Raw genomic sequence first — 27,880 nt, forward strand, 5'->3', positions numbered from 1 at the left:
AACAGAGTCCAGCTTTGGAACCAGCAGAGAACCAACAAACAGCAGAAACCCAGACGGTAGGAAAGACTCCACACTTGTGACTGATGTTCACATCCACTTTATTCTTCACAGTAAGATTGGAACAGAACACTGAGAACCAAAAAGAACAGAGGAACAGTTCTAATGTTTACTAGAAAACATGAATCACAAGAACACCAAACACAAACACCAGTCTCTATCCGCCTCTTCCTTCATACATTTTTAGGAAAACCTTTTCCTCACTAAATGGTAGGGATGCGGTTCTACTAAGACTGGATCGTTCCTTAGGTGGCGATCCGATTCAATTCACGAATCAAGCTCAACGGCTCACAGATCGAACCACGATTCTTGCTTTTTAATAGAATATGTCTGTACAGTTACTATAGGTATGTATTTTTACAGGATGTATAAAAAAGTTTAAATTATATGTATTAAATCAGCATCATTTAGAACCGAAGATCAAAATCAACAAAAGTGATACAAACACAAAGATTTATATTAAAAAAAAGAAAGAAACGGGGTTTGTAACTTCAAACAAGTTTCCATGAACATTCTGGTTACGTTCGGCAGTAACATAAACAAAAAAACATAAACATAATTGTTGTCACGTTGCACGGTGTTGCAGTGGTTAGGTTGGTCTAAATGGTCCCTAGATGTGAATGTGAGAGTGCATGGGCCCTGTGACAGACTGGATGCAGGATGTCCCCTGCCTTAGTGACCCCAAAAGGGAACAAACAGCTTAGAAGATGATTCACATGAAAATGTTCTCCACAGTTTTTCCATCCTCAAAGTTCTGCAACACTTTATGTTTTAAATCATTGCATATTGAAGCCGCTTTTCTGAGCTGCAGAATTTGCTGATTCATGGTGATTCCATTAGTTAGTGGATTTAAAAGAAAATCTGTTTTCACTCAATGTTTACTAGCTCACATGCCTTGACAAATTAAAAACTGAAGTCCCTTCTTTTAGCCTAAAACAATAATTGAAATTATGACAAAAAAAATCAAAGATGTTTACAAAACATTTCCCATAATAATGTACACACTTTGACAACATAAACATTGTCTTATCAGAAAATACAACAATGGTCAACTAAATAAGTTTTGTCTAAAATAATAAAAAGCAATGGCAGGACAAAATGTAGTTAATGCCTCCTTTAAACTGAATTACTACATCAATGCTCTGTATCATTGAGGCCACCAGATTGGGGGGGTGCACATGTAATGAAAGCTCAGGCTGATTTAACAGCAGACTTCAAGTCGTCTTTATCATTAGGCCTGGTGTTTCATCTTCCTCTTGTTAACAGATCATAGATTTATTTATTGGATTCAGCTCAGGGAACTTTACTGGTTGATCAAACAGTAACATCATAGTCATTGAAAAAGATTTAGGCAATTTTGGCAATGTGGGAAAGTGCCGAGTACAATCAGTCCACCAGTCTGACTGAGATAATTTACCCCTCCAATACCAAAGCAGTCGCTGGCAGGAAGGACACAACACACTTGTAACCCTTGTGCTATCTTGGATGACCCCACCCTTACATTGACGTGTTCTCCCTACCATGACAAAGGTGGATAAAGGTGGAAAGATTTCATGTAATCCATGGACACCAGTGAGGTTCACAAATCATTGAAGAAAAAAGGTTCAGAGCACTGTCTAGTGGGTCTAGATGACCCAACTCCCAACGTTAACATGCCTAGGATAGCACAAGGGTTAAACATGATCACTAAATGTTTTTGACGTAAACATTTGTTAGAATGTCCTTTTTTTCTAGACAAAGAACGTTGTTTTATTTAAACCTATACAACAAATTCACTAAATTAAACTAAGGCTTGAAATATTCCAACAGTTTTCCTTTTTAGTATAAAAAGGATAAAGTTCTTTCTTTTAAAAACAAAAAAAAAAAAACGACCAAATGGCATTTACACAATATTTTCCCATATACTGTACAAGTTTTCTGCTCTATGTTTTTCTGTTTTTGAAGTTGAGATTTTTCTCTAAATCCTTTATATTTTCTTTTCGTTACAAAAGAAAAACTTCTCACCTGTGTGTTTTCTAATGTATTTTACTAAATTACATTTATGACTGAGCCATTTATCAGTCATAAAAACTATCTCTCACCTGTATGAGTTTTCATGTGTGTTTTTAGAAGAGGTATTCGACTAAAACTGGCATCACATTTATTGCAAGGGAAAGGCTTTTCTCCTGTGTGAGTTCTCATGTGTGATTTGAGATTAGATATTTGATTAAAACTTGTATCACATTCTTTACAAGAAAAAGGCTTTTCTCCTGTGTGAGTTCTCATGTGTGTTTTGAGACTAGATCTGTGACTAAAACCTTTATCACATTCTTTACAAGAAAAAGGCTTTTCTCCTGTGTGAGTTCTCATGTGTGATTTGAGAAGAGATATACGACTAAAACTTGTATCACATTCTTTACAAGTAAAAGGCTTTTCTCCTGTGTGAGTTCTCATGTGTCTTTTGAGTTTTGATTTTTCACTAAAACTTTTATCACATTCTTTACAAGTAAAAGGCTTTTCTCCTGTGTGAGTTCTCATGTGTACTTTGAGATGAGATGTATTACCAAAATATTTTTTACATTCTTGACAAGAAAAAGGCTTTTCTCCTGTGTGAGTTCTCATGTGTGCTTTAAGATGAGATATTTGACTAAAACTTCTTTTACATTCTTGACAAGAAAAAGGCTTTTCTCCTGTGTGAGTTCTCATGTGTATTTTGAGATTAGATGAATCACTAAAACTTGTATCACATTCTTCACAAGAAAAAGGCTTTTCTCCTGTGTGAGTTCTCATGTGTGTTTTGAGAGTAAATATACGACTAAAACTTGTATCACATTCTTTACAAGTAAAAGGCTTTTCTCCTGTGTGAGTTCTCATGTGTGAGTTGAGACTAGATATTTGACTAAAACTTTTTTTACATTCTTTACAAGAAAAAGGCTTTTCTCCTGTGTGAGTTCTCATGTGTATTTTGAGTTTTGATTTTTCACTAAAACTTGTATCACATTCTTTACAAGTAAAAGGCTTTTCTCCCGTATGAGTTCTCATGTGTGAATTGAGATTAGATATTTGACTAAAACTTTTTTTACATTCTTTACAAGAAAAAGGCTTTTCTCCTGTGTGAGTTCTCATGTGTGATTTGAGAAGAGATATACGACTAAAACTTGTATCACATTCTTTACAAGTAAAAGGCTTCTCTCCTGTGTGAGTTCTCATGTGTACTTTGAGATGAGATATACGACTAAAACTTGTATCACATTCTTTACAAGTAAAAGGCTTTTCTCCTGTGTGAGTTCTCATGTGTGTTTTGAGATCACATATTTGACTAAAACTTTTTTTACATTCTTTACAAGTAAAAGGTTTTTTTCCTGTGTGCATTCTCATGTGTGTTTTCAGACTAGACATTTGACTAAATCTTGAATCACATTCTTTACACGTAAAGGGCTTTTCACCTGTATGAGTTGTCCTGTGTTTTTTGAGATTAGATTTATAACTAAAACTTTTTTCACAGTTTTTACAAGAAAATGTTTTCTTTCCTGCATGAGTTTTCATGTGAAATTTCAACTGAGGCCGCCCACTAAACTTTTTACCACATTTTTTACATGCACAATATCTTTCATCAGACCCATTTTGGACATAACTTCTGTCTCTTCTCTTCCTCTGGTCTCTGTTCTGTGGGTCTGTCTCTTCATCTGTAGTTGATGTTGATTCTGTCTCTTCATCAGTAGTTGATGTTGATTCTTCATGTCGGTCTCCTTCTTCATCCTGACTATCAGTTACATTAAAGCTCTGCGGATTGTTTAGATCTGCTTCAACGTTCTCATCTTCCTCAAAAGTAGGAATCTCCATCAAGGTATCAGTCTCCTGCTTCAGATAAATCTGATCTTCATCCTGACTGATGCAGAGTTCCCCTGGTTCCTCTTTAATCTGTTGAAGTTGTTGCTCTCCTTGTTCCTCTTCAGTTTGTGGAGGATCTGGTTCCTCATGATCCACTCTGAAGTTCTTCTGCTGATTTTTTATATCTGCTTCACTTTTCTCATCTTCCTCATAAGTAGGAAACTCCATCAAGGTATAAGTCTCCTGCTTCAGATCAAGCTGATCTTCATCCTGACTGATGAAGACGTTCCCTGGTTCCTCTTTAATCAGTGAAGGATCTGGTTCCTTCTGTTGCTCTTCACTTTGAGCAGGTTCTGGTACCTTCTGTTGCATTCTTAAGTTTCTCTGCTGGTTGCAGAGATCTTCCCTTTCAGTCATCCAATGATGGGGGAGAACTGTAGGAATACAAACACAAGAAAAGGCCCTTTTATACTTTTAAACGAGTTTGTGTATTGACAAACACCAATAAAAGTCGAAATCTGCTCAGTCAGGAACCTTAGAGTTTAAATCTTTAAATATAAAATATGAAAAACTGTTCTTTCCAGGGGCGCTGGATGGGCTGCCCATCTGCACCTGGGGCTGGGATCACTCCTTCCCTGGCTCTGGGACGGGGCGGGGCAACCCTCTTGGGGCCCGCGGTTGCTCTGGGTGACATCCACCAGGTCTGCGGGGTCTGGCCGGGGGCTTTGTTGGACCTGTCCTGTGGGGGGGCTGTCTGGAGGAGGGGGCGGGGGTCTACCAGCTGTCCCCAACTTACACTCGTCTTCATATAATCCCTTATTAGGGTGATGGGGGGGGGGGGGGGGGGGTGTTCAGCCTGCGTTGCACCTTGGGGGGAGGATCTACTTGGCAGTGGTCCCCCTCCCGTGGTTGCCGTATGGAATTGCCCCCCCCCTTCTCTCAGTTTTATTTGCACCGTAGACATGTAGGGCCCTTAGTAAGGGGGGGTGCTTGGACATCACCGCCAGCAAGTAGCAGATGTCCTTTAGGTCCTACCTGCCAATTTTAACTGCACTGTAGACATTTAGGGCCCTTGGTGGGGAGGGTGATGGGACATCCCTGTGAGTAAATGTGGACGAGCTTGGTCGGGCCATGTTTACAACATGTTTACAACACCCCTCGTGTGGACCCCCTCTACTCCTGGATGTCTTCCTCCTGAGCGGGGGCGGCTGACCCCTCGCCTTGCTCCTTCATGGACCAACCGTGGGCCAGGTGGGTGGTTGCATGGAGCACGGGGCGGGTCTCCCTTGGGGGGCCCTGGCTCGTACCTGGGGTTCGGGCGGTAGGATGACCAGAACTCTTGGGGTGATGATGACGTGCTCGTCTGGGGCTGTGGGCACTCTTCTGGGGCGGGGCCCTGCGTTGGGCCCTCGCTGCGTGGCGGGGGGCTGCTCTCCTGGTTGAGCTGGAGCTGCACTCTCTGTCTCCCCCCCCATGCCTCCCTGCTCTCTGGCTTTGGGGGCCCCGTGGGCTGTGGTGTCAAATTAGCGACTAAAGTATTGCGCATCAAAACAGTAAAACCGCGCATCAAAACCCCAAATCTGTGAATCAAAATCCATAAATTGAGAACCAAAACCCACAATTTGCAACCAAAAGCCATTCCCCAAAGCACAATCCTATTTCTCAGCTGCCAATTTGTTTTCTCGTCATTCTGAAATCCTGTTTTTGAGTTGCAGTTTTATTTTGAAATTATCTTTTTGAGTTGCACTTTTATTTTTTGCGGCTTTGATTCTAAAACCTGTCGACACGTAAAAACAGGCGGGACATCCCTGATATCCTAAAGCTCATTGGCTGCCGAATAACACCGAGTCTTACGTCAACAGACCAGTTTAGAATGTGCCGGTAAGTTTTTTATGTTTTTCATATCTTTTACTATATTAAATGATCAAACTTGTACTTTATTTAACCAGAGGACACCAGCACAGCCAGATGAGGAGCTCCACCAGTAGCTGCTAGTGAAAAAAGATGTTAGAAAGTTAGATATTGCATGACAAACTATCACCATTGTTCTCCTGTGTTAGCATACTAGCTCAATGCTAGCAGGGTTTCCAGCTCTTTCCATGACCTTTATGGATTAAACAAAGTCGAGTTTTTACCACAGTGTCAGTATCAGTCATGTAAACCTGGGAATAATTGCCCGTGAATTGTCACTAGGGTTAATCAAATATGTTATAACCTATAAGGTTTCTCAATATTTTTCAGGGTTTACAGACAGAGGGAATTAACAGAGCAATAATATTAGGGTTAGGGTTACGGTTAGAAAATGTATGCGTTTGCACTATGCAGACCGGCAGAATTCTGGTATGAGTGAATCAGAGCAGAGTAAATTGTAGCAGACCAGCAAAAACGTGCTTTATTCCCCTTAAAATTATTCCAGTATTAGACATCAATAGAATTATTAGTTTCTTTTTAATTAGGTGGTGATTTTAAAATGGACAATTCCTGTATGTCTGTTGTTTTCTATAAGGACCGTTGTTATGCATGCCATAACAAAAAAGGCAGGAATTCTGAGGCAGCTAAGACGTGGATGTCTACAACTTCTTGGAGGTAAAGAAAACAATTTTAATCTTAATTTTTCTCTTCTTTTTTGGGTTAATTAACTTTGCTGTCTTTGTTTCTTTCCAGATGCAGGCCTTAAAGACGTCCCTGGTGTGATGCAAAGGCTGTCCAGCAGGCTCACAGACATCTCCTGTTAACTGAAAGAGAAGCATTTAAAATAGTTGTCCATTTTGACCATGATTGCATTGACAACATGCCCAGGCACACTGTCTGCTTCCCATTTCTCAGTGCCTGCACGAAAACAGTGACTCTTCCACCTCAAGTCTTTTGAGGAGTTTTAAAAACATTTATTTTAATTTCTCGGAATTGTGGTTCAGAATTTCACAGAATCTAATACACTTGACTCTGTGTTTCAAAGATATCTGCAAAACCATAAATCAGTCTTCTGTACAAAACACATTTAATGGTCAAACATTAAAAAGTGAAGCATTACAAAATACCAGTGGTGATTATTAGCCATTTCTTTTCTTAAGGGGGCCAGTATTTTGTAAGGCAGATGAGATCTGTTCACATTGTTAGTTTTTGTTACATCCTGCTGAGATAACATGCATAGATCAGTACATAAAACCATGGCATCGGAAAACCATGCCATGGTTTTCCGATGTCCCACAAGGGTTGAACAGGTCTGAGAGGAGAGAAGACAAGCCACAGAGGGAACAACAACTCCAACAGTTTCCTGCTCTGCCTGGTTTAATTTAGACTGTCGTCCAATGTCCACAGCATCCTGCACACAAAGAAAAATGTATTTAAGACAGTTAAAATGAGAATATATATATACACACACACACACCTTAAATGATACTCAGTAGCTGCATATTGTGAGAGTTAACTTCCTGTGTTAACCTGCAATCTTTAAAGTTGAGAATAAAATGGTTTGGGAATACAGTTCAGAATCAGAAAAACTTTATTGATCCCACACGTGGGAAATTTGTTCTGGTACCTCAAATAAATAATGTGTTTCTGAATCATAATTTTACTTTTATTATTTGAAATAGAGATGAACTTGATCCCAAACTAGGAAAGGTGTCACTTTCTTACAGCAATATGTTGCTTTGATCAATCAATCTGTAATCCCTAAAGATATATTGAGAAACCTTTTAAATTATACATGAATGTGCTTCTTGAAATTTTTTTTTGATTAATCCTAGAGACAATTCACGGGCAATTATTCCCAGGTTTACATGACCGATCCTGACACTGTGGTAAAAAAAATCGACTTTGTTTAATCCATAAAAGTCATGAAAAGAGCTGGAAACCCTGCTAGCATTGAGCTAGCTAGCATGCTAACACGGGAGAACAATGGTGATAGTTTGTCATGCAACGTCTAACTTTTTAATATCTTTTTTCACTAGCAGCTACTGGTGGAGCTCCTCATCTGACTGTGCTGGCGTCCTCTGGTTAAATAAAGTACAAGTTTGATCATTAGTATAGTAAAAGATTTGAAAAACATGAAAAACTTACCGGCACATTCTAAACCTGAAACCCTCTAAAATCTGTCAAACACAACAGAAGACAGTCTTCTTTTCTACGTCGCAGTTCATCTTTACCGGTTTAGCTCGTTCTTTTAGAGCGATTATGCTGCGTTTTTAAACAGCACCCTGTTCTGTGTCCTGATTGGCTGGAGACCCTGTCACTCAATCTCCTCAGTCCGTGCCGTGTCTCCTGTACAGAAACGCAGAGCTCTTCAGATCTACAGAAATCTTTGATCCATCAGATCTTTTTTTTCATTCTAAGATCCTGGACTTAATTTCCATGAAAGTTTGAGATTTCAAACAAGAGAAAAGGATGAAAATGTTCATGTCTGTCTGAGAAAAGGGTATGTAGTGTAGAAAATGTATGTTTTAATATCTTATTCTTTATTATATTGCAGTTTTGTCTTTAGTGTAAAGTAAACTCATTTTGAACTCATCAGGACTTATTTTCCAGTGACCTTCACTTGTGCTTTGTAGTTGCAGCAGCAACTAGGACTTCTTTGTGCAAATCTAGGAGTTTCCAGAGACGCAATAAATATGTCATGGACTACATTTCTACTATCTGGGTTGAACATCTTATCCTTGGGAAAGTGTTCAGATTCGTGTTCTCATGTGGAGGATGAAGCTGACCTCTGATCTCGTTCCGGTGATGGAGTATTCGTTTGGCTGGTATGATTTATTTTGGACCAGATGAGAACTCCTTTTGATCATGGATTGTGTGCGCCGGTGGAATGCCCCCACCCCTGGAAAGGCGGAGCGGATCCGGAGTTGGCAACCTTCAGCTATTGGCCGGTGGAAGCACGAGGGATACCGGCTGACGAATCAGAGCGACCAGGGGCGGAGGATCAGCGGCCATGATCTTTCCGGAAGGCGGAGATTCAAACACATCTTAAAAAGACTTTTTTCAAACTTTTCCATTGTTCTTAGGAAAATCTACGAGTAATTCGCATGTAACTTGTGCGTCAGTAGATCTTTACTTGAGAATCCAGATATATCTGCATTAATGTTTAATCTGTGCTCTAGAACTATTGTCAGGGAAATAAACTTCGTGTATTTTTAATCCGGTTGAATCCTTGTTTGCTTTACCACTCTCGACTATCGAACACGCATGTACGGAAAGAACTGAAAAGCGGAAGATTTCTTTCCTAAAGTAGGCAGTGAGGAGTTTTACTGCTATAAACTTCTGTAATCAGACTTCTTGGATTTCAGCGATCATGGTTATTTTTAGAACAAAACTCTTGCAATAAACGAGCAAACTCTGTACTGGTGAAAAGGTAACGCAGATATATGATTAGCTGCAGCAGAACATGTAGAAATTTTCTTTTTCATAATTACTGGATGAGGAACAGACGCACAGGACACAGCGCAGCTGCGCAAATCGTGAGAAGTGACACAGCCCTGAAAGTCTCAGCGGAATTATGACGGGAGAGGATTGACTATCAGAAAACAAGTGAAGGGAGACCGAAGATCCAAAAAGTCAGGCTGCTGATGCCCAAAATGGATGAACAACAGTTCTCACATACAGCCGCCTTGATGGCAGTGATGCCAAGCTGCTCTTGGAAAAGTTTCATCAACCGGGAGGTGAAGTTAGTTCGCTGGTCTGTCAGAATTTCATCAGGTATTCCTACCCTGGAGAAAAACTGAATTAACACTCTCATGACTGCAGGAGCTGTAATGGTGTGAAGGGGAAAAGCTTCTAGGAACCGTGTAGCAGAATCACAAACCACCAGGATGTACTCGTGACTAGGGATGGGTATCGTTAAAGTTTTAATGGTACTACTACTTTTATTGATACTCCTTATCGATCCGGCATTTTAACGGTACTCTTATCGATACTTTGTGAGGATGAAAAATAAACAAATAAATAACAAATTAAGAGCATAAACGGTTTTATTTCCTCATTATGCAACAGCATTGTTTTTTCACAAAACATTTTACTATATACATGACAGTGTTCCAATAAAAACATGGAATGCACGTTGATGTGCTAGACAAGAGTCGGCAACCTGAACCTCTCTAAGAGCCATTTGGATCAGTTTCCCACTGAGATGAAAGCACAGGGAGCCGCTACACTAGGGGTTTTTGCAGATATATAGTGATAGTTAATTTGGCCATACTTGTATTGATTAAAAATGCTGTCATGATATTTATTTAATTATCTGTATTCTTTATGAGAGTGATGTTTCCTTTGATCTTTTGTCCATTTTCCACAACATTGAATAGACTTTTCTGTCTGTCAAACACACAGAGTTAAGATGAGTGAGATGATGGAAACAAATTCACTTTCATGCAGACTCCTTTGTCTTTATTGTCTTTAAATCCAGTAAACCCAATACATTATATTAATTTTATGGATGACAACTGTGAAGAAACTGGATTTTCTAGAAAGGACTGTATTGTATTAATTCGTAACCCCGTCAGTTTCTTGCACACAGAAATAATGAATAATGACTCAGAGGCAAAACTTAGCTTTTGTGGAGGTTTTACTTCGCACAAACACGAAGGGGACAGACAGATGAACATGGTGCATTCAAAGTCCGAACCAACGAGCTCAGGGATGGGCTTGGTATAAAAACCCTGCATTTGCATATTCAGAAGATCGTCAGATGGACCTTGTGTGAAAATCACGCCCACAGGTTAGTGCTGGAGAGAAGCTCCAAGGCTAAAGTGAAGATAAGTCTGAGGCCTGCTCAGCAGATCACACATGCACAGAAAAGAGGGAGTCTGAGAATGAACTGTTAGAACAATAGTTTGGCTGTGCTTTCTTCAAATGTAATATAATTTTGAGATGAAAATACATGCTCAGTGAATTAAGTTTAAACCATTAGTGTAATAAAAGTTAAAGGCAGTTTCTAACTATTCTTCACAACAACTATGTTTTAATAGGAAGCAGCAGCTGTTAGTTTGTTGCGGGTCTGGAATCATAAGCGGATGAGTCTAAGCCCCGCCTCTCTCCCGCATCGTATGGTCATTGTAGTGGGGGCGCCCTGATGCAAATTTAATTCATTTTACGCGGAAATGGGTGGCGTTCACAGATGCAGACACGCCCCCTCCGTGTGCTTATGCTGCTTTCTTCCTTCTACCTGCTCGGTACCACCTGACGGTGTTAAAGGCACCACGACACTCTGAGGACGTGGTAGTTATTTTACAAAAACACAGAGAGCCGCCGCATTTTGGACCGTTAGCTCTTTCTGCCATCCTATAACTTTCGTAGCGTTCCTATGTGTTGACTGACTTGGCGAGTTAAATATGGCAGATAAGGTTTATATCTTGTGGGACACAAAAAAGCGACTTCTCCTGTACCGATAGCAGAACCGTCGAGGTCAGATCTTAACGATACTGCAGTCTTGAAGAATGTTGCCCCGGGGCTCCCTCAATACTGCGGCACGGTACCCACCCCTACTCGTGACCACTGCTGTTCTTAGCTAAAGGTCCAACAATGTCCATGGCTATTCTCCTGAACGGTGTAGAAATGATGATCAGTAATGCTCTGTCTGACTTATGTGTGATGGCAGTTTTCTGGCAAGTAGGACATGTTGCACAGTACGTCTGAATATCAGTGTACATAGAAAAAACGTGAACTAACACGAAGATATGTTTTGTGATGACCCAGGTGACCCGCCCATGTGAGCGTGTGAGCTAACAGCATGATGCCTGAGGTGGTTGGAACAACTAACCATCGGTGTTCACCTTCACTTGCACACAGAACATCATCAACAACAATAAACGGCACATTTCCCCAACATTTGTCACTTTCCGTCGTCACTTTGTCGAACAAAGGTTTTAAAGTTTGGTCTTCATTTTGTAAAGCTAGAATGTCAGCTGGTATTTCAAATGTTTCTGCTGTGGTTGGATCTCAGGATCCGGCAACTTAATTTTTTTTCAAACCGTCTCTGGACTTTTTTTTTATGCATTTCTTTGCTCCCATCAAAGAAACTGTCATCCATGTGTGGCAGACTTTGCATAGCAGCTTTAGCCCAAGCCTTAGTAAACACACTAACAGCTAGCTCAGCTTAGCTTTAGCTGTTTCAGTAGCCTCATTTAATAAGTCCCTCAACATAAGTAAATCACACCCCAAAATCAAATTAACAAGGCAGGTTCTCTACCACCCCAGCAGTCAAAAGACATGATTGTTCATTTATGGTCACAGTTATATCTGCTTTTGTGTAAAAATGTTTGTCACCATGTACACACACAACATTTGTTTGCCTGCCATAATCAAGTCCACCAAAAGGGATTAAACTCAGTTTGACCAAAGAAACAAAACTACCAGTGTCCAGCATAACAGTAACCTGCTGTCCATTCACAGTCACAGATTTGTCTTTGTCTGTGTGAACAGGCCCTGATCCTGCGACAGTCTGGGTGCATAGCAAGCACCTGTGAATTGGGCATACAGAGGCTTTGTGACCAATCTGCTGGCAATAGTAACACACAAGGTCCTTACCAACTGCTCCCTGGTGCTGGGTTGGTACCTTAAAGGGTTGGGCGATGTCCCCTAAATTGGCAGTTGACGATGTTTGCAGTCAACCATCGGGATGGACGATGATATCATCGGGGGAGGGGGGGGGGGTTATTTTTTGTTATATAAATATTATTCATTATTTTACTTTATTACTTTATTTATTTTATTTCCCAAATAATGACTCAACCACGATGATCCAGTCTAAACTGAGTGAAGTGACTTAAAAAAAATAAAAATAATAGAAAAGAAGTGGTCCGGTCCTGCGTTTGATTAGACCGGTGGAGCGAGCAACCGTGTCTCTAGCAGAGCAGACGGACTTACAGTTTTGTGTTTTAGGGTAAGTAAGGATGCTTTGTTACGTGTGGGAGACATGGGACTGTGATCTGTCCCGCAGCTCTACCTGAACGAGCAACCGGAATTTAGGAGAAGCGGGTCTCCCGGTAAAAGTGTGTGTCAGGGCAGAGCTCGGAGCGCTAGCTAACGCAGTGTGTAAGCTCCGAAGCAGAAAGGCCGCTCAGTCCTTAGAAACCGTTCAAACAATCACGTGGATTTGTGTTTCCAGTCGTGTCCCGACCAATAATCCTTATCAATATTTCGCACATGTAACCGCGTCTTATGGTGTCGACTCGCGGCGTGGCGGGGGCACGATGGGGAGACACCATCGTGATGCCAGTCACCCATCACGATGGACGATGGTATCGTCCCTAGTACCTTGCGTTGGCTGATTGAAGTCTCTCCTTGCAGGTCTGGATGGAGCAGTTTGAATGGGATGACGCTGATCCCCACCCGACAGCCTTGTAGATGCCCCTCGTCGAGCATTAACGTACTGCAGCGCAAGCCGGGCAGCAGTGAGCCCATCCTCTGGTTCGTGCTCCTTTACCCACGTCCTCATGTCAGCTGGAAGCACACGCAGCAGCTGCTCCCGGATGACAATCACTCCGATCTGGTCCTTCATGTGGATCCAGTAACGGTAGAGGCCCTTCAGTCGGTGGTACGTCTGAGTTGGATTCTCCCCAGATGGCACCACAACGGACCGGAACTGCTGGCGATAAGTCTCTGGCGAGATGTCAAATTTCACCAGGAGTGCGTGTTTCAGGTCTTTGTAGATGTGGGCTTGCTGTTCGTCAATTGCCATGTAGGCCTCCAACGCCTTTCCGGACAGCAGTGGCACCAGGCGACACAAAATCAACACAAAATCCTCCGGCGTCCGTGTCGCGCACTCAAGAAAACATGCAGCTTGTAATGGAAATGAATACAATGGAAATGAATAATTAGAACGCAGTAAAGTTGTCGTATTTCCTCGCGAGACGGAAACTTCTGTTTTAGAATGAGGATGTGTGTTTCTGAAAGCCTGCGCCTGTGTGTGTGTGGGTGTGTGTGTGAGTAAAGGGAGTCACGTGCAACAGAGGCAGTGAGAGCGCGTGCCGACGAGAGACAGTGACAGGCGTGGTGGGAGAGAGAAGGAGACAACAGTCTGAAAGAAAGAAGGAACGTCTGAACACAGGACTAGCAGAAAAAGTAAATTATCAGCAAAGATGAATGTTTTTAATCTGTTTATTATAGTTCCAATCACGCCCCATATGCAAAACCTAAAAAATAAAAAAGTGGGCGGTGATGCGGTTATCGTCACAGCCCTAATGGTACCTCCATAAAAGACACAGAATTACCCATGGGGTCATGATGAACTTAGGTATGTCCTTTAATTGACATCACAGCTGTTTTCAAACCCATAGTCAGTCAGTCTGCTGATTTAAAGGGAGACAAATAGTCACGTTGCTGTTTGGTGAAAAGGTGTCTACCACACTGAACATGGACAACAGAAAGCCAAGGAGAGAATTATCCCAGGTGTAACGCTTCTCAGATTATGGGACTAGACGCATTAATCAGAATTCGTCTCAGGGAGCCCAAGGTATGTAAATGAAAACAAGACAGCGATGAAAGTAAAATGCAATCGATTGTATTACAGAAAATAAAACATTTAAATACAGAAAAACAAAAAGGAACTTGGATATGGGTCTGAGTCCTATTAAATGGTTTCCAAAAGTCTATTGGTGATGATGTAGTTTAGGTTTGCTGCATCTGAGGAGTTGTTATTGAGGGTGGAAGTATCAGGATCTCAGATTTGGGTAGCTCGCCATCAAGTTGTAGATCAAAGCATACATAACAAAAACCTGACCTAGAAAGGGTCAGAAAAAACAAATCAAGAATTGAACAAAAACAAACCACAGTCATTTCACTGGGTATACTGAAATAGATCAGATTAATAATCATTGTAGAAAGTAAAAACAAGAGAAACAATATTCTTATCAAAAATCACATAGCTGTTTCAAATAGAATTCAAAGTGTGTACACAAGTCAAACAATTCCATATCAAGGTTCAAGGTAAGTGGATAAAAGTTTTAAATCAAAAATGTACTCTGAAGTTACAAATTAATTTTACTATCAAAGTAGAATAATTTTAAACAAATTAAACTTTCAAATTTCAAATGTTGCGCAACATGGTTTTTCATTCCATTATCTAATTCAAAGACAGTGGCAATTTTGGCATCATGGAAATAAAAGTAACTAAAACAGTTCAAAGTGTTCAATTAACACAAAAGAAGGAAAGCGACTTAACAAAATTGCTTCGGCTTGAATTCAGCCAACAAATTAAAACAACCAAACAAGAACCATTAAATAAAACAAAGTCTCAAAGGTGAGGCAGCATTAGCTTAGCTCTGTGACTATGATAAAGCTTTATTCTGTTTTCGGTGTCGCGACCGCAAAAACTCACCAATGAGCAGGTCTCTTTGGGGTTAGTTAGTGTCCAAAGGCAAATGCTGAGGTGTCCAATTATGTTCGTATTAAGAAAATGTTTTAGGCGTCCTGGTGTGGCCACAGCAGCAGCAACAGCTGAGAGCAAGAAGCAGCCAACTGGAAGCAGGAAGCAGGAAGTAGCAAGCAGCAAGCAGGAAGTGCACCAGCTGTCCAGGAACTTATATACACACCGGGCCTCTCATAATAAGGGCGGGGCCAGGTGTTCACAGTTAGTCTGATGGCTAGTCTGATGCCAAGGGGTTACACAGGACATTAGAAACAAAATTATAGACAAACACGGTAAAGGCTATAAAACCATCTCTAAGCAGCTTGAAGTTCCTGTGACGACAGTGACACATATTATCCAGATGTTTAAGAACCACGGGACAGCAGCCAACCTCCCTGGACGATGGAAGAGGAACATTGATGACAAATTGAGGAGACGGATAGTTGGAACTGTATCCAAAGAGCCCAGAATAACCTCCAAAGACATTAAAGGTGAACTCCTAGATCAAGGTACATCAGTGTCAGATCGCACCATTCCTCGTTTTTTGAGTCAGAGTGGACTTCATGGCAAACAACCAAGGAGGTCACCACTGTTGAAAGGAGATCATAAAAAAGCCAGACTGGAATTTGCAAAAATGCATGTTGACAAGCCACAAAGCTTCTGGGAAAATGTCCTTTGGACAGATGAGACAAAACTGGAGCTTTTTGGTAAGGCACATCCGCTCTATGTTGGTTGTTAAGAATAGTTAGAAACTCCCTTTTAAATTTTATTACACTAATGGTTCAAACTTAATTCATTATGAATGTATTATCATCTCAAAATTATATTCCTTTTGAAAACAGCACAACCAATCCATTTTTCTCATAGCATTCCTCCATCATCCTCCCTTTTTTATTTTTGTGTGTGCTGGTGTTTGTGTTCTGGTAAATGTCTGTGAGAGCCTCAGAGAGATCTGACACTTCAAGCATCTCGACCTCCGAGCACCTCGTCTGTAACAACCTGTGGGCGTGATTTTCACACCATTGTCCAGTGTATGATCTTCTGAATATGCAAATGCAGGGTTCTTATACCAAGTAGGGCTGTGACAATAACCGCATCACCGCGTGATGAGGTCATCACTTCATCACCACACTTTTTTTATTTTTATTTTTAAAGTTCAGCATATCGTGCGTGATTGGAACTATAATAAACACAAACACATTCATCTTTGCTGATAATTTCCTTTTTCTGCTAGTCCTGTGTTCAGACTTTCCTTCTTTCCTTCAGACTATTCTCTCCTTCTCTCCCACCGCGCCTGTCACTAGCCGCGGTTACACGGGCAGAATATCTTGATCGGATAAATGGTCGGGTTAAAATTCACCCGTGCACATGGGCACAGAAACCTTTTTCCGATTAGAACAAACATTCCCATGGCTCAGACTTTCGGTCTGAATGAATAATTTGGGCATGCGCAGTAGTGTAAAATCACCCGGATGAGGAACTAGATCCTGTTGTAAACCAACCGCTGCCACAATCCGTGTGGTCAGTGCTTTTTTGTGGAAGAAACAGAGCTGGAAGAAGGCTTAGGGCAGGCTAACACGGACTAACAACGTTAGCCTTGATGGACACAAAATCCAGTACCGTGCGAGAAACGCAGCAATCTGCATCTTAGCTGCACATAAATGTATGGGTATAATATCAGCCTTTATTTTTGTCGGGACACAACTGGAAAAACAAATCCACGTGATTGTTTGAACAGTTTCTAAGGACTGAGCGACATTTATTTCTGCTCTGAAAAGTTCACACAGACCGCCCCAAATCACTCTGTGAGCTAGCGGCCTGAGCTCTGTTCGGACACATTTCCTCCTGAGTCCTGCAGCCGCTAACCCAGAGCGGCGGGACGGCTCGCACCCCCCACCCCTCAGACACAAAATTATTAATCCAGCTGCTCTGCTCACATCCGGTGCCAGTGGACCGAGTGAGCGTCGGGGGCCACGAACCGCTCCTTCCCTGCATCTCCCTCGTGAGGGGTGTAAGAAAGGAGAGAGCCAACGGGGCGAGAGCGGAGCGGCGCTTTTCATGGGGCCTCCGCAGAGCAGCTGGTGTCCTGTATGCGCTCCAAAGCTTTCTCTCAGCGAAACACCATCTATGCATGACATAAACTAGAGCAGTAGTGACACACTATCGGAATGACCGTTTACATGCTCCACGATCGGATAAATGATCGGTATAACCCACCTATCTCGATCGGAAAGAAATTCTGATCCGAACGAGTCTGACCGAGGCAGAGTATTCCGAATGGCGTGTTTACATGACGCAGTTTCTTTCCGATCAGGCATTCATTCCGATTACTTTTGCCCATGTAAACGGGGCTACTGTCTGTTGTTGGCGCGCGCTCTGTGCTGAACGTGAGATGCGGCTCCCTTTACAGACACACAGGCGCGCGCTTTTAGAAGCACACATCCTCATTCTAAAACCGAAGTTTCCGTCTCGCGAGGAAATACGACAAATTTACTGCGTTCTAATTATTAATTTCCATTGTATTCATTTCCATTATAAGCTGCGTGCGTTCTTAAGTGCGCGACACGGCCGCCCGCCGGAGGATTTTGTGTTAGGGGCGGCTTATTACTGTTCTCCTTCACTCTGTAACACCAAACATGAACGCGTGCTGTTAGATTTCCATGAATATCACTACATATTTTGTGCAGTGTAACGTTACGTGTCTGTATAAACAAAGGTGGAGCCTTCTGCCCCGCGTTCTTCATGGGTGTCAGGCTCATAGCTACCGGAAAGGTGACAAAGTGTCTGCAGTCTGTTCATTACTGGGCAATATATAATATTCTGAGAAGATGTCTGCACCAGAGAGCACAGGTAAAGGCTCACATGCAGCTAGAGAGCGGTCCGCTGCAGAGGAATCAACACGCGCATCCTTCTACACACAGCGCTGACCCACATAGTCACAGTCAATCCAAAACACCTATATAGGCTATATAGTTAGTTCATTAGTTAGATAGTAGTTAGTTGTTACTGTTATTTGTTAATGAAGAAATAACAGTAACAGTAACCTGCCCCCCCTCCCCTCCTGCTGCCCTGTTGCCCTCCTGCTCTGCTGAACTCTGACACACATACGTCACCTACCTCATCAGCACTGACTGCACCTTCCACCAGTCCTCTAGTGCCGTTAAAAAACTAAGTAACTGTACTTCAGTCACTTTATTCTCTAGTCACTTTATTCTCTCCTCATTGTTTTACTTTTATTTTTTTTATACTATTTATATTTAGGCCTCTACTACTATTTATAGTTGTTTATTGTGCAATTTGAAGGTGTCTCCCCGTTTAAACTGAAGATGAAGAGAAAACGCAATTTCAATTTCTATGTATGTGTCAACATTGTAGATCTTGACAAATAAAGTTACTTGACTTGACTTGAAATACTACGTTGTATTTATTTCTGATGCGGCCGCCGGGGGATTTTCTTTTTTTTTTTCTTTTTTTCTTTCTGACACTATGTGCTGCATAGTGTCAGAAAGCTTGGTCTTGGTCGCAGGTCATGGGTCTTCCAACAGGACAACAATCATAAACACACAGCCAAAAAAACCCAAGAATGGCTAAGAGAAAAGCGTTCAGAGCCCAGATCTAAATCCCCTTGAACATCTGTGGAAGGAGCTGAAACATGCCATTTGGAGAAGACACCCGTCAAACCTGAGACAACTAGAGCAGTTTGCTCATGAGGAGTGGGCCAAAATACCTGTGGACAGGTGCAGAAGGCCCATTGACAAATACAGAAACCGTTTCATTGCAGTGATTGCCTCAAAAGGTTGTGCAACAAAATATTAAGTTATGGTCCCATCATTTTTGTCCATTCCTATTTCATTAGTTTTTTTTATATAATTCTGTTAATCAACAACGCAAAAGTAATGGCTGATTTTGAAGATTACATTTTCAATTCATTTTAATTTATTGTTACTTTTGAACGTTTCAAGTCATTTCAGTGAACATCGTGGACTTTCTTTCTGAGGGGTACCAACAATTTTGTCTACCACTGTAACTGCATCAAACATGAAAATGTCAGAGTGGCCACTCGAAAACGTAAAAAAAAAATAAAGGTGCCCTGGAAATAGCCCACCACAAAGCCCCCACAAACCAGCCATAAACCCCCAAACCAACCAGAGAGAGAGAACAATAAAATATCTGTTAGATTAAAAAGACGAGGCCGCGAACAAAGCTGACACATTCACAAGGGATTCTGATGTTAGTTCCCTGAAGGTTAGGGCTGGACTCTCTGGGGAACATAGAGCGGGGTGGCCGTTCACACTCTAGCTGGCACCAAGGGAGGAAGGGTGGAGCAAAACCAGACAGCTGAGCATGCGGTGGAGACGACACGAGGATCGGCGTTTCCGCACCAGCGAATCAAAATGAGAAAATGAGCCAAAGATGCTGCATAAAAAATGACAAGTAAAACGTTCATAGATGAGAGACGGGTGCAACGAAAAAGAAAAAATACAATTTGATTTAATTTGAAATGGTTTATTTCAAGCAATCAAATAGAAATAATACACAAAAGCAATACAATCATCAGTTATACATTCATACAATAACTAATTAAACTTAGGATAATTAGACATAGTAATAAATATTGCTTTAAAGGGAATGGAAGGAAGCGAACTTATATAATCCCACCCCTGTTCTAGCGTAACCATTTTTTACATGATTTATCATTATCCGGTTCCTAGCTTTTATCAGACAGGATTAAGCAGGGCTCGACATAGCCATTTGTCCACTGGCCCAGTCCAGCTCTCTCGAGCAGTACGGACCACAAGACTTTATTTTACACTTGTCCACTCGGGCCACTAAAATATCTAACGGGTAATATATTTTTCACCTTTTTCAATAAAGTATATTTTGCGAAAATGTGTATCAGGGGTGGTCATTACGTCTATCGCGATCGACCGGTCGATCTTCAAGGACATGAGTGTAGATCACGGGCCAGAAAAGATAAAAAATAAATAAATAAAAAGTACTTCTTAAAAATCCACCACCCAATCAAAATCCTCACTGAGAAGTACGGGACTTGTTTGACATGTAGGTTGGCCAATCGGACATTCTCTGATACATACGTCACTGCAGACGCGTGTTTAAAAACACTGAGCGCAAACTCTCGGCCCGGCCCGTCAAGTTCCTGGCAGAAGACCACTCCGGACAACCGGAGTGTTTAATGAAGCCCCCCCCCCCATGTGTCTCCTCCTGCTATCGCCTCTGCAGTTCTCGCCCGATAAATACGAGCTCATTAAAGAAGCTGTTTTTTACATGCCACGAGCTTCGTACGGAGCCAGAAGCGCTTTGGAAATGCCATGATGCTCCCTCCATTGCACGGTTAACAGAGCATGACAAATGATAGTCGCTGCTTAAAACGCCTAATCTGTTAATACAAAATACAAAATGAGATGTGAGATATATATATATATATATATATATATATATATATATATATATATATATATATATATATATATATATATATATATATATATATATATATATATATATATATATATATATATACGGCAACGCAAGCTTACCGCAAGACTGCAAGTCACGACACACCAACCTGTGCACAGCCTGGATTGATTACAAGAAGGCCTATGACTCAATGACACACACATGGATCACTGAATGCTTGGAGCTGTACAACATCAACAGGACTCTAAGAGCCTTCATAGGAAACTCAATGAAGCTGTGGAAAACCACCCTTGAAGCCAATGGGAAGCCAGTTGCACAAATGTCCATCAAATGTGGGATATACCAAGGTGATGCTCTGTCCCCACTGCTGTTCTGCATAGGTCTGAATTCCACAGGCAAATGGCAACCTTGAGCAGGCAACAAGGAAAGCTGCAACAGCTAAATACCTACAACGAGTGAGGCAAGTCCTGAGAAGCCAGCTCAATGGCAAAAATAAGGCCCGGGCAATAAACAGCTACGCACTGCCAGTTATCAGATACCCTGCAGGAATAATAAGATGGCCAAAGGAAGAGATACAGACCACGGATGTTAAAACACGAAAGCTCCTCACCATGCATGGAGGGTTCCACCCCAAATCCAGCACCCTGAGATCGTATGCCAGCCGCAAGGAAGGAGGCCGAGGACTAGTGAGCGTAGAAGCCACTATCCAGGATGAAACATCCAAGATGCATGAGTACATCAAGCTCAAAGCCCCAACTGACAGTGTGCTCAGTGAATGTCTCAGGCAATGGAGAGCAGAGGATACAGTGCTGGAGGACAGATCATCATGGGAGGACAAACCCCTGCATGGGATGTACCACTGGACCATAACTGAAATGGCTGATATCAAGAAGTCCTACCAATGGCTAGAAAGGGCTGGCCTACAGGACAGCACCGAAGCGCTCATCCTGGGAGCTCAGGAACAAGCCCTGAGCACCAGAGCGATAGAGGCTCAGATCTACCACACCAGACAAGACCCAAGGTGTAGGCTGTGCAAAGAGGCGCCTGAAACAATCCAGCACATAACTGCAGGATGTAAGATGCTGGCAGGTAAAGCATACATGGAGCGCCACAATCAAGTGGCTGGAATAATATACAGGAACATGTGTGCAGAATATGGACTGGAAACCCCAAGGTCAAAATGGGAAACACCTCCGAAGGTGGTAGAGAATGAGAGGGCAAAGATCCTGTGGGACTTCCAGATCCAGATTGATAGGATGGTAATGGCGAACCAACCAGACATTGTAGTGGTGGATAAAGAACAGAGGAAAGCCGTTGTGGTGGATGTGGCAGTGCCAAGCGATGGGAACATCAGGAAGAAGGAACATGAGAAACTGGAGAAATACCAGGGACTCAGAGAAGAACTGGAGAAAGCCTGGAAAGTGAAGGTGACTGTGGTGCCTGTGGTAATTGGGGCACTTGGGGCAGTAACCCCCAAGCTGGAGGAGTGGCTACAACAGATACCTGAAAAGACCTCAGACCTCTCAGTCCAGAAAAGCGCAGTGCTAGGAACAGCTAAGATACTGCAGGACCCTCAGGCTCCCAGGCCTCTGGTAGAGGACCCGAGCTTGGAGGAGAAACCACCCACGGAGGGTGAGAGGGGCATTTTTTATATTACAGGTAGATCTTCAAGACATTGTCGATTAAAAAGTAGCTCACACGCCAAAAAAGTGTGAGCACCCCTGCACTAAGCTTTAACCTGAATTTCAAAGAATCAAAGGCAACTCCAAATACCTGAATCTCAGACTCAAATGCAGTATAATGTCAAAGTACTTAATTTTGTTTTTCTTTACAACACTGTAAGCAGTAAGTATTTCTAGTCAAAAGCTATATGATCTCAGTAATTTAATTTTTCAATTATTTAATTTAATTAAGTAACTAAAGTAACTAAAAAGTAAATGTAACTTTGCCACTTTAAACAAGTAACTGCAAATTTGAACATAACAGTAATTAAGGATCTAAAAAGTAAATGTAACTTTGCAACAGTAACATAAAGCAGAACCTCAAGGCAGTCAGAGCAAAAAAGTAAATAAAACTTCTGAACTATTGATTAGGAACAAATGTGAAATAGCAGTGATTAGAAGCAGCGTGAAAACTTCTTAACTAGTGTTAACTACTACACTGCAGTGCTCTCTTCAAAACATCTGAAACAGACTAGAGCAGATTTAAGTTAGATATGCTATATTTTCAGTCATTGAAAAGTGGATAAATAAGTGTCAGATGTCACCAGAATGCACCAAATTGCACCATGTTGGAATTTTCCAGGGGGGGCATGCGGGGCTTGCTGCTAGAGCTGTGACGGTTTCGGAATTTTTCATAACCGCTGTTATGAACCACCAGGGGGCGCGGTGTTGCTGTTAACCGCAGCCCCCCCCCCCCAAAAAAAACACACACACACAAAAAAAAAATCCCCTGGCAGTCGCATCAGAAATAAATATAACGTAGTATTCTTTATTAACAAATAACAGTAACAACTGACTACTACCTATCTAACTAATGAACTAACTGTATAGCCTATATAGGTGTTGTGGATTGACTGTGACTGTCTGGGTCAGCGCTGTGTGTAGGAGGATGCGCGTGTTGATTCCTCTGCAGCGGACCGCTCTCTAGCTGCACGTGAGCCTTCACCTGTGCTCTCTGGTACAGACATCTTGTCAGAATATTATATATTGCCCAGTAATAAACAGACTGCAGACACTTTGTCACCTTTCCGCTGGCCATGAAGCCTGACACCCATGAAGAACGCGGGGCAAGAGGCCTTTATTCATGGAAATCTAACAGTGCGCGTTCATGTTTGGTGTTACAGAGTGAAGGAGAACAGTAATAAGCCGCCCCTAACACAAAATCCTCCGGCGGGCGGCCGTGTCGCGCACTTAAGAACGCACATAGCTTATAACGGAAATGAATACAATGGAAATGAATAATTAGAACGCAGTAAATTTGTCGTATTTTCTCACAAGACGGAAACTTCGGTTTTAGAATGAGGATGTGTGCTTCTGAAAGCGCGCCTGTGTGCCTGTAAATGGAGCCGCGTGTCACGTTCAGCACAGAGCGCACTCCGACAACAGAGAGTGACAGGCACGCTGAGAGAGAAGGAGAGAGTAGTCTGAAGGAAAGAAGGAAAGTCTGAACACAAGACTAGCAGAAAAAGGAAATTATCAGCAAAGATGAATGTATTTAATGTGTTTATTATAGTTCCAATCACCCACCATATGCTGAACTTTCAAAAAAAAAAAAAAAAAACGAAAGAAAAAAGTGTGGTGATGCAGTCATCACCGCGGTGATAAGGTCATGATGAGGTTATCGTCACAGCCCTCCTTGCTGCGTCCGTCGCTTGGATACCAGCTAAAGTCATTGTTTGATCGCTACATGGAGTGGTGTCAGTGAATATCTCACATACAGTGCATGGAATACACAGAGAATGTTGAGAGATCAGGTTTATTATTTAGAAGAGTTCTGCATGGTAATCATGTTCAGAAAAGAAAACACAGGGAGCCACATCACCCTCTGCAATCATAAGGGGTAGGGGTGAGTTAAAGCCCCTCCCCCACCTCTACCTGCTTTGCCCTCTACCTGTTCACATCCTGCAGCTGAGAGTTGTTTTCCCCCGCGCTCCTTCAGTGTATTCTACACAGAGAGCGCAAAACACGGTCAGCATAGCAGCAGGTTGACACCACAGTCTGATCGCCACCGCAGATTTCAGCAGTTTGATGTGGAAATCCAGAAACCATAAAAAAGGATAAAGCGGGTTAAGAAAATGAATGGAAGGCTGGTCGGAAATATTTATACTTGACTCATTTTGTTTTGAAAATTATCTTATTTGTGGCCGGATCTTTCATAGATTAGATAGATATGAGAGAGTGAGAGCGAGTGAGAGAGTCAGAGAGAGAGAGAGAGAGAGAGAGAGAGAGAAGAAACAGCAGTTTCAGTACACACGTACACGTACACGTACGCACACAAACCGAGCTAGCACTGGTTTTCAGCACCCACATAGTATATACACCCTCCCGGACAGTATGTTAGTGTAGAACTGCCACTGAGTGACAGACGGGTCACCAAACAGAAGGAAAGCATGAAGCTCAAAGGGCTTCTCTGTTTGTTCGATGAAAAGTAACATACCTATGTGGTGTAGCTGCGGGTTCCAGCTGCTATCCAGCAGTCTGCGCTGACGACAGAGCTCCTCCTTGTTCTGGACGATGGTTCCTTCAGCAGCAGAAAGTTGTTCTCTGACAGAACCTTCCTGAGGTTCTGAAGACATGGTTCCTGCTCCGATCTTCAGCTCCAACTCCCACAAACACCGCCGTCCTCTTCACTGCAGCTCCGATCGATCATCTGCTAGTCTCACAATCACAGCAATCCACGTTGTCTTTCCGTTCAACACTTCTTCACTCATTTACGACACTTTGGAAAATGCTGAGAGTTTCCACACGAACCACGTATCGTCCTTTCTGTCCAAAAACCTCACAAACGTCCCAACAAAACACCACCGTCCTCTCAACACAAGCTAACGCTGCTAGCCTGCTAACAAGCTAACGCTGCTAGCGCCTCGTGCTGTTTACTTCCGGGTCACGTGCAGAAACTGTATTTAAAAGAAACGTATTAACTGCTTAACTGAACCTCAACATGGTTTAAAAAAAACTTCAAATAGTTAGAAAAAAAATCAGGAGATAATAAAAAAAGAAAATCAAAATAGAAAAAATGTATCGAGGATACTTTTTGAGAGCTGTTGTGACGTCATCACACTGGGTCGTTCTCAATTCAATGTTCAGATTTGACTGCAAAACGCATCAGGTAATAAATTAACCTTAATCACATTTGTTTATTGTATTCCTGAAGTAGAGTAAATAATAAAGAAATGTCTTCAAAGAAACAAAGAAAAATTATTGAAAAAGAAATTTAACAGCAATAAATCTTAAATAACTGTTTTTAAAGAGAATAATTACGAGTATAAATAAACATTAAACTGTAGTCAAAAACAAAGACAAATGATATTTTAGAAATGCTTTCGGTGAAAAAACAACACAGAGGTTTTCTAGATTTCAGTTAAATTCAATTAACACATTTATGAGGTCATTCCTGAAGGAAGCTGATTGCAGCTGTTCTCTCCTGACAGATGGAATGATGGGAAATGAAGTTCATGTTGAAGTGTGGTCCAAGCAGAACAGAAAGGTCTCACCTCAAAGTCAGGACTTGGATCAGCTGCTGTTCTCTGGGAGCGTGCACGTGCTGCTGCATGTGCTTCTGTCATGGCGTTCTGGATGAGCTGCTGAGGTCTGTTTGCATCAAGACTCTCAGCTGCTTTAGTCAAACTGCTGAGCGATGGAACAATGGAGCCGTTTCTGAAGGAAGAGGATCAAACATGATGCTCTGCATCCGTTTGCTTCAGGAAGTGGAGGTTTTTTAGAGTCTCCAGACTGTTTCTGAACGGCCAAAGAAAAGCAGCTGATGTGGTTCTGTCTCCTACCAGCAGGGAGCGCTCTCAGCCGGACAGAACAGATCCTCAATGCTGCTCTGAGAAGGACTCTTCTGTTCCAGAAGCAGAGACTGTTCACATCCAGGAGAATCTGGACTCCAATGAATCCCAGAGAATCTCCTCTCTGCTGTTTGGACACTTTGACCAGCAGAGGGCAGCAGAACTTTCAGCAACTCTGGATCTGATCCCACAAAAACAATCCATGGATGATCAGATTTCAGAAGATTTGAAGGATCAAAGACAAAGATGTTCTGAAGAGAAGATGTGAGAAGAAAGTCCAGAATGAATCCACTCTGACTTCTCCTCATGTCTCTGAAGCTTGTGTCTTCATGTCTTCACCTCAGAGTTTCTTCTGGATTCCATGTGGATCAATAATATTGATCATGTTCTGTTGTCATTTTCCATCAGAACTTCAGGCTTTTCTCTGCTGATGATCTCTGAGCTGAACTTCTTGGAGGAATTCCTGAATCTGGGATTTGGAGCAAACAGTCAGAACAAAGGAGGTTTCCATTTCTTCTAAGCTCTGCCAGAAGAAAAGAGCTGAAGCTTGAAGCTGAAGCAGCATTTGCTCAGAGAATCTGTCCTCCAGACCAACAAGTCCCACCACAGCCTTGAAGACGTTTCCAGAAGCAGCAGCAGACTGTGTTCCCATGACGATGCTGAAGTCAGCTGCTGCTCTGCAGGAGAAAGTCTGCAGCTCCTCAGTCAGGAAGCTCTTTCAAGCTCGTGCACATCTGTCAGTGCAGCAGCAGAAAGCCTGTTTCCCTGCAGGAAGTCTGAGACTTTTCAAAGTAAGAGCCTCATGTTGGCAGAGATGGGTTGGATTCTTTGATGCTCCAGTGTCTTTTGGATTCAGGATGAGTTCATGCAGATCTAGAAATCCCAGCATGATGATCATCCTTGAGGAATTTCAAAATAAAAGACTTACAAACACCACAATCACTGCTGGATGATAAATACATTTACTCTTTATTTCCTGTCAATAAACAATATTTATCAATAAATCCTTGATTGTAAATGATGGATCTAAAGTTGAAAAGAAGTCAAAGTGCTGACTCAGCACAGATCACAGGAGACACAGATGATTTCCTGGAATGAAGAAAACATCAAACATCATGATGTGATCTGGAACTGAGCTGTTCTTCAGAAGATCCTCCCAAACATGGAAACTGTTGCTGCAACACGTGAAGGTTTGGTTCTGTTGCTAGTGAGATCTGATGGATCAGAACCAGACTTCTGTCAGCTGGAACTGGGGCTTCTTCCAGACCATGACATGTTGTTCAATAAAGTTCATTCCAAAGCGTGACTGATTCATGAAGTGGTTCCTTGAGCCGTGAGTTTTGCCAGCAGCAGGAATCCCTGAGAGTTAGGAGACAGTTTGTGGAGAGAGTTTGTAGATTTAGGAGAAACCAATGTTTGAAATGAAACCAAAGTGTCCTAAACCAAAATCACTGAGCACATCTCAATGTTCCACAAACAGTCATTTTCCACAGTGGACCGTCACCACACACTTTACAAGACAGTTTTTCACAACTTTATGACAACAAATCCTGAAATTGTTCCATTCAAGGAAACATTGACTAATATTTGTATTGATGCTGTTTTCCATCTGTGTTTTCAAACCTGCATCTAGAATTAGCTCATGTTTATTGATTCACTTTCTGTGGAAGTTTGGCTTCTCTGATGAACCACCAGAGAAGGTCAGGAGGTCAGGAGAACTTCTTTGA

At 42.0% G+C, this 27,880-nt stretch overlaps 3 protein-coding genes and 1 long non-coding RNA gene across 6 annotated transcripts in view; 1 reads left to right on the top strand and 3 right to left on the bottom strand.

Annotated features, from left to right (window-relative positions):
• The window catches only part of LOC144987317 (uncharacterized), a 406,167-nt gene that overhangs the window by 138,822 nt on the left and 239,465 nt on the right, over positions 1-27,880 (bottom strand). The gene's annotated exons all lie outside the window — the stretch shown is intronic.
• The window catches only part of LOC144986688 (NLR family CARD domain-containing protein 3-like), a 520,304-nt gene that overhangs the window by 115,549 nt on the left and 376,875 nt on the right, over positions 1-27,880 (bottom strand). The window lies entirely within an intron of this gene.
• On the bottom strand, positions 82-27,811 carry LOC144986999 (uncharacterized). Of its 3 annotated transcripts, none has more exons than XM_078935809.1 (2): positions 24,800-27,811; positions 82-4,301 (listed from the first exon to the last, which is right to left on the bottom strand). In XM_078935809.1, exons 1-2 carry the CDS (start codon positions 24,936-24,938, stop codon positions 2,128-2,130), a joined length of 2,313 nt encoding a protein of 770 aa, XP_078791935.1. In that variant the 5' UTR covers positions 24,939-27,811; the 3' UTR covers positions 82-2,127. The 3 variants fall into 3 exon arrangements, 1 of the variants encoding a protein (XP_078791935.1); XR_013650851.1 differs by lacking the exon at positions 82-4,301 and adding an exon at positions 14,341-24,307; XR_013650850.1 differs by lacking the exon at positions 82-4,301 and adding an exon at positions 14,341-24,360.
• Positions 5,988-7,436, top strand: LOC144988387 (uncharacterized). Its single transcript, XR_013652299.1, has 2 exons — positions 5,988-6,453; positions 6,532-7,436. It is a non-coding gene; the product is annotated as an uncharacterized LOC144988387 (long non-coding RNA).

The sequence above is a fragment of the Oryzias latipes genome, chromosome 2 (assembly GCF_053564925.1).
Source record: "Oryzias latipes strain Hd-rR chromosome 2, Olatipes_Hd-rR_3.1".
Taxonomy (NCBI): Eukaryota; Metazoa; Chordata; class Actinopteri; order Beloniformes; family Adrianichthyidae; genus Oryzias; species Oryzias latipes.